We start from the raw sequence: 6245 nt of genomic DNA on the forward strand, positions 1-6245 counted from the left end.
TGTTCTGTTAATGGGAAGAGTAAGTTAACATTTTTGAAAGCCCACTAGATGAAACCGTGTAGGAGTTAATAGGCTGAAAAGGAGGTTTCTATTTTAAAGCAGTTTACAATCCAAAGAACTAAAATATGTAAATTATCTATGTAGCCCACAAGGATTGCATACATGTAAATACAAAGAAAGTTCCCCAAATGGCTGCATTTGGCAGGCTTTCAGTTGAGTTAAAAGGGGTAAGACTTGTGAGAGCATTCAGCCACACTCCAAGGAGGTACAAGGCGATGGTATTCAAAGAACAGCAAAAACATTTCCATGGGTGTAGTAAAGAATGGCAAGCATCATCAGACAATGGAGGTGAACTTTGGGGACAACTGGCAGAGGGCCCAGAGGCAGCAACGAAAAGCAAGAGCTTGGTTTTCTTTAAAGTGATTTAATAAAGTAAAAACTTTGGAAAACGGTTCACAACTACTGTGTCAAGAATAAAGAGGAGGGAAAAAGACAGGATAAGGCGGCTGACAGTAAATTCTAGAAATGCAGAGGAGACAAGGTACCTTGGCTATCTGCACTCATTCGCAAGTGGGAATTGGGGACAATCCATTTAAAAGCCTATCTTGGCACAATTGCCATGATAGCCCTAAGTGCCAGAACAGTGGTTTCTACCTCACCTTCTTGATTCTGAGACCTCTTCATAGAGTAAAACAATCTCTCTCTGTCTCTGTCACAGACACACAGAGCTGTAATTTTATGTGTGTGGCTTACCACAGAGGCAGTATAACAAAATGGCTTAGAGCAACTCTTGGATTCAAACCTCAGCTCTGATACTCATTAGGTGTGCAATCTCAGGAAACATACTTAACCTTACTTAGCCAGATGTAAGTGGGGATAAAAATTATACCTGCCTCTTAGGTAGGGATACACAAAATGTTTAGAAGAGTGAGTAGCTCAGAAAGCTCTCACCCAACATTATTAAGAAAATGAACAATAAGGTATGAATTCTCAGACCCTTTCTATTAACTTCACAGTCCTCCAGAGATCCTTGATACCCAGGTTGGGAGTCACTGTCCTAGAAGATAAATGCAAAGCATAGGAGAACAGCAAATTCCATCAGCAAGGATTTACGTGGCAGCTACTGAATTCAGCAGTGTCCCAGGGGCTACAGATGCCAACATAACACCCAACAAATAAGGGAACAAGGCAGAGGGTGGATGTTGGAGGAAAGTGGTAAATACTAATGCAGAAGTTAAAAGAAGCCTGAGGGCCAGCCCCGTGGCTTAGCGGTTAAGTGCGCGCGCTCCGCTACTGGCGGCCCGGGTTGGGTCCCGGGCGCGCACCGACACACCACTTCTCCGGCCATGCTGAGGCCACGTCCCACATACAGCAACCAGAAGGATGTGCAACTATGACATACAACTATCTACTGGGGCTTTGAGGGGGAAAAAAAAAAGGAGGAGGATTAGCACGGATGTTAGCTCAGGGCTGATCTTCCTCACAAAAAAAAAAAAAAAAAGGAGCCTGCAACTCAAGCAGGAGTTTAAAGTTGGAAATGAAGTTGGGGGTCAAAAATGTCTGGTCAGGGTGTGGCATATTGAACACATGCTTAAGGAAGACTCTCCTGCGGCAGCCTGCAGGACAAACTAGAATGATGGCCACTTCCACACCTCCCTCACCACTCAGTACCAGCCAGGTGACTGCAGTCAAAGCTCTAAACAAGGTTCCATTTCTAACCTGCACTGATTCACACTGCTGGTCACTTAAATTGGTATAAGCCATACCAAGAGTTACAGTGACAGCTTAATTAATTTCTTGATGATACTAAAAAAAATGTCTACCTTCAAGAGCTCAGGTAAGCTTAGTAAACACTTGAGCTTCAGATCCAGGCTAAGAAATTAGAAAAGGGGGAACCATCTACAGAAGGGTCCCCAGCATTAGAAAAGGATAGGCCCTGACCTGCCTTATTGCCTGAATTTAAGGGTTCTCTTCCTCAACCTCACATCCTTGTCCTACCACTTCTCCTACCAGTTTTCAAACTTCCATGCCTCCATTTCCTCATCTATAAAGTGAGGATAATAAAAGTACTCCCTCAAAGAATAGTTGTCAAAACTAAATGAGTTAATATTAGTCAAGTGACTGACACATAAGAACAATATGTATCAGCTATTATCATTTATTTTCGAGTAATATTGGCCACCACCAAGAGATCTCCAGGGGCACAAATATCACATTTTTCTACAAAAATACATGGGCAAAATTATTTCATCAGCACTGAATCTAAAACAGCACAGTTTGGTAAGACACAGTGGTCTGGCCCTGCTGCAACACCTCTAAGAGATGACTGTCACAACTAGCCATGCTCAACCTGTGACCTGGGGTTCACTCAAGACAGCTCCTCCTGATTACCTCCCTCAAGGAAGTCATTTCTTCGGAAATGGAACCCTAGCCTAACTTTTGGACCAGTCTGTCACATACACTTCAAAATGTGTGAGCATGAATCTCAGAAGTTCATGTGATTAAAAAAAGTTTTTGTGAGGTGTGCTTTTTCAAACAAAAGACATTTCCTGGTCTGTGACTCTCCACAGGACTACTTTCTTTTCCTTTCTCTTTTCTACCTGGAAATCTGGTGAGGGGGCACCAAAACAGCAAGGCACACCCTCCCCTGCTTCCCAAGCGTTAGCAGGTAAGCGGCCCTAACACCCAGATAAAGCAAGATGACTGCTCCACACATATTCACAGAGAGCCGGGCCTTTTCCCTCCCCTAGGATCCGCAAAGAACGAAATTCCAAGCGCACCCTGGAGGGCTTGCGGAAACAAGCGCTCCGGTCACCTGTCGGACAGGTGAGAGAGGGTCGTCTTCCCCAGGCGTGGGACCACATCCCGTGCAGAACACACGCTCCCACGGCCCTGAGGAAGACCAGAATCATTCAGTGCACGCAGTGCAGCCCCCCCAAATCACATCTGGTCCCCGACTCGGGCGGCAGACACCTTCCGGGACACCCGGAAGGCTGTTCCTGGAAACGCAGGCGGCACCGAGCGCAGGGCGAGGCGCACACGTGCCCTGCGGCAGCAGGCCCGGCTCCGACCCCGCCTCCGCACTCACCTGGCCCGTGATGCCAGTGATGAGCGCCACCTTCCTGGGCTTGCCCATTTCGCCGTCCCCGGAGCCGCGGGCGCCGCGGCAGCGTGCCGGTGCGTGTGCCATATCCCCGCGAGCGCGCGGCGGCCGGCAGGGCGGAGCAGAGACAGCCGGGCTGAGGCAGCGGCGCCGGGGGGACGTAGGGGTGTGCCCGCGAGCAAGTCGCCTTGTCCAGGCTGCAGCGAAGGAGCGCACCGCGCGGCCGGCCGCCACAATCTGACAGGGCGCTCAGGAGGCCGGGCGGGGAGGGCTATGGGCGGGCCGAGGCGGGCCCGGCAGCCAGGCGGCGACGCTGCGGCCCGCCGGGCGCCGCGTCATCCGCGTCAGCCCGTGACGCGCCCGCGGCGCCGGCGGCAGACCCCGCCCCCACGGCGCCCGCCGCGCCTCGCCCTCTTTGCCGACGGCTGCGCGGGCGGGGAGGGGCGTCGGGGGCGGGGCCTGCCGCCGGGCTCTGCCGCCGTCGGGCGGGGCTCTTCCACAACAGCCTCAGGGACTGGGAAGCCGCAGCTGGTGTTCCCGCCTGGCCTGTCCCGTGGCAAGGCCAACGGTGGACGGGGCGGGCCATCTGCCGGCTGGACTTCACCATCTTACCCTCCACGGAACCCCCATGTCCTCCCCTCCGCCCTACCGAATCTCCCGGGAATCCAAATAGTACTCTAGGATGCGGGGAGGAACTACGGACTGAACTTTCAGTTAGGAGAAAGCCCTGAATTCCAGATCGAGGCGTCACGGGGCCTGCCTGGGACATGGGCTTTGATAAATTATTCGTGGAAACCTGTTGCAATGCCTTTTGAGGAATCTGGGCCCCTGAATGGGATCACAGATGTGGGGAATGACTAATCTCACCTCTAGCCTGGCTTTCTGGCTCTTCTTGTATTTCCCTGAGGCTTGAAACCAGTACTAGGTTCCAAGTAAATCTATTCCACGCATTCTAGTTCAGAAGACTGGCAAGGCACAAGAAGGAAGTCTCTGGCCCCACCCATGTGCAGCATACGGAAATGTTGAAAAGACTGCACGGGTCAATAAACCTGGACGTGGACAATTTCAAAAAAAGTAATTCAAATGCAGGTGGGGTCCTAGCTTGATGTCTGTGAATTTGACTTCCTGTGGCAGCTGCACATTGGTCTGGGAAAGGAGCAGAGGCGACTCAGACAGTGGGAGGATAGCAGGTGTGTAGCTAAGCAGTTGGCTGGAATCCAGGGAGCAAATGGAAACTTCCCTATCTCCACTGCTCTGCTTACCTGTACCGATTCCTCTCCCCAACAGATCGTCTCAGATCATCACGTCAAATCAATTTGAGTGACTAGGAGAGTGCCCAACTCAGCATTCAAGACGTGTTACAGACCTCAAATCCCAAAATCAGAAAAGCTCAGGATTAAATTAAAAATCTCCCTGTCTAAGCCCTTCAGGAAAACTCCTTGGCTTTATAGATAGACTTGTCTTTGGTGTCACACCTTGCCTCTACTCTGTGTATTCTATACAGAGAACGACTGAATAAATGTCTGTTACATGCAGTAGCAGAGGGCGTCGTCTGAGAGGTGAATGAAGAGGCCCTAATGCAGAGGAAGGTAAATGCCATCATTTAAGAGAACTGACTATAAGGAAGAAATGTCTTTGAAATCTACCAGATTATCCTAAAAACTTATGTTTGTTTTAATATAAATATGCTTTGAATTAATTTGCAGATAAATTATTTAACGTTTTCCCCAAATCACTGAAAACAAAAGGAGGATGTGCCAAGTGTAGCTCCAGCAGTGAGAACTCCTGTCACCTACTGAATGCTGGGCATTTGCCTGTCCCGGTAAGAAATATAACAGTAGAAGACCCATAGAAAGAAAATTGATAATGTTGTAGGGCCTATAAATAAAATAATTACGAAATATTGAGGGAAATGGTAGTTCAGGGATGCGGTGGAAGGTTGGAACATGAAGGATATTTCTCCAGAAGTGTTCTCTGGAGAAAGGCAGAAGAGCAGTATATTGGTTTGCTAGGACCGCCATGACAAAGTGCCACAGGCTGGGCGCTTAAACAACAGAAATTTATTCTCTCCCAGTTCTGAAGGCTGGAAGTCCCAGAGCACGGTCTCGGTAGGGCTGGTTTCCTCTGCAGCCTATCTTTTTGGCTTATAGATGCCATGTTCACGTGGCATTCTTCTTCTATGTGTGTCTGTGTCTAAATTTCCTCTTTTTATAAGGACAGCAGTCATATTGAATTAGAGCTCACCCAAAATGACCTCATGTTACCTCAGTTATCTCTTTAAAGGCCCTGTCTCCAAATACAGTTACCTTCTGAGTTACTGGAGGTTAAGACTTCAACATATGAATGGCAGAGATGGGGAAAGGGACACAATTCAGTCCATAACAGGCAACTAGAGGGAAAAGAGAGATTTTCCTTATTTGGTTTTTTTGGGCAGAAAGGGAGCTGGTGGTGGTTGTTGCCATGCATTAAGTCAACTTGAACAACGTCAGCACAGGGTCTGGGGCAGCATAAGAAGATTACGTTAAAAGAAAAGCTACGGGATAGTAGACAGTGCAAAGGGCAATGGTCCTAGCTGTGTTTTACTCTAAGACATTGGTTCTCAACCATGAGTGACTTTGTACCCCAGGGGACATTTGGCAATATCTTAAGACATTTTTGGTTTTCACAACTGGAACTCTGCTACTGGCATCTATTGGGTAGAGATCAGGTATGTTGACAGCTTGCCTCAACAAATAGTTATCTGGCCTAAAATGTCAGTAGTGTTGAAGTTGAGAAACCCTGCTCCAGGAGATGGTAAAAGGCTAATAAAGGACAGTTACAAGCTTGTGGTTGAACTGAGAAACACTGTGGCTATAATACTCAGTGACGTGAAGGTGTGTTATGAAGGAAGCTAGTAAATTTAGTAACTAACTGATGATGCTCATACCTTCACTCACAAACATTGCTAAGCTCCAAAAATATGCTAGCTGCTGAGGGTAGAGCAGTAGAGAAGAAACAATCTTCAAAGAGCTTATAGACTAAAGGCAATATGATAGTGCCTTGTTTCATAACCTTCATACCATTTCATATCCATTTTAACATGATACAAAGTATGGAGACAAGGGCAAGGTCACAAACTCCAAGTTCTCTAATTAGATAAAAG

The 6245-nt window shown here is 48.1% G+C and overlaps 1 protein-coding gene across 2 annotated transcripts in view; it reads right to left on the reverse strand.

The window, feature by feature from the left end:
• The window catches only part of GMDS (GDP-mannose 4,6-dehydratase), a 619043-nt gene extending 615697 nt beyond the window's left edge, over positions 1-3346 (reverse strand). Inside the window, exon 1 of one of the 2 annotated variants that reach the window (XM_087437913.1) lies at positions 3089-3346. In XM_087437913.1, coding sequence (XP_087294039.1) covers positions 3089-3190 — 102 coding nt within the window. In that variant the 5' untranslated portion in view covers positions 3191-3346. The remainder of the gene's footprint in view (positions 1-3088) is intronic. The other variant, XM_087437914.1, reaches the window with a different exon arrangement.
• Between the last annotated feature and the right edge of the window lie 2899 nt (positions 3347-6245).

Source organism: Ceratotherium simum, chromosome 13 (genome assembly GCF_057802395.1).
Source record: "Ceratotherium simum simum isolate JZ-2026a chromosome 13, ASM5780239v1, whole genome shotgun sequence".
In the NCBI taxonomy this organism is placed as follows: Eukaryota; Metazoa; Chordata; class Mammalia; order Perissodactyla; family Rhinocerotidae; genus Ceratotherium; species Ceratotherium simum.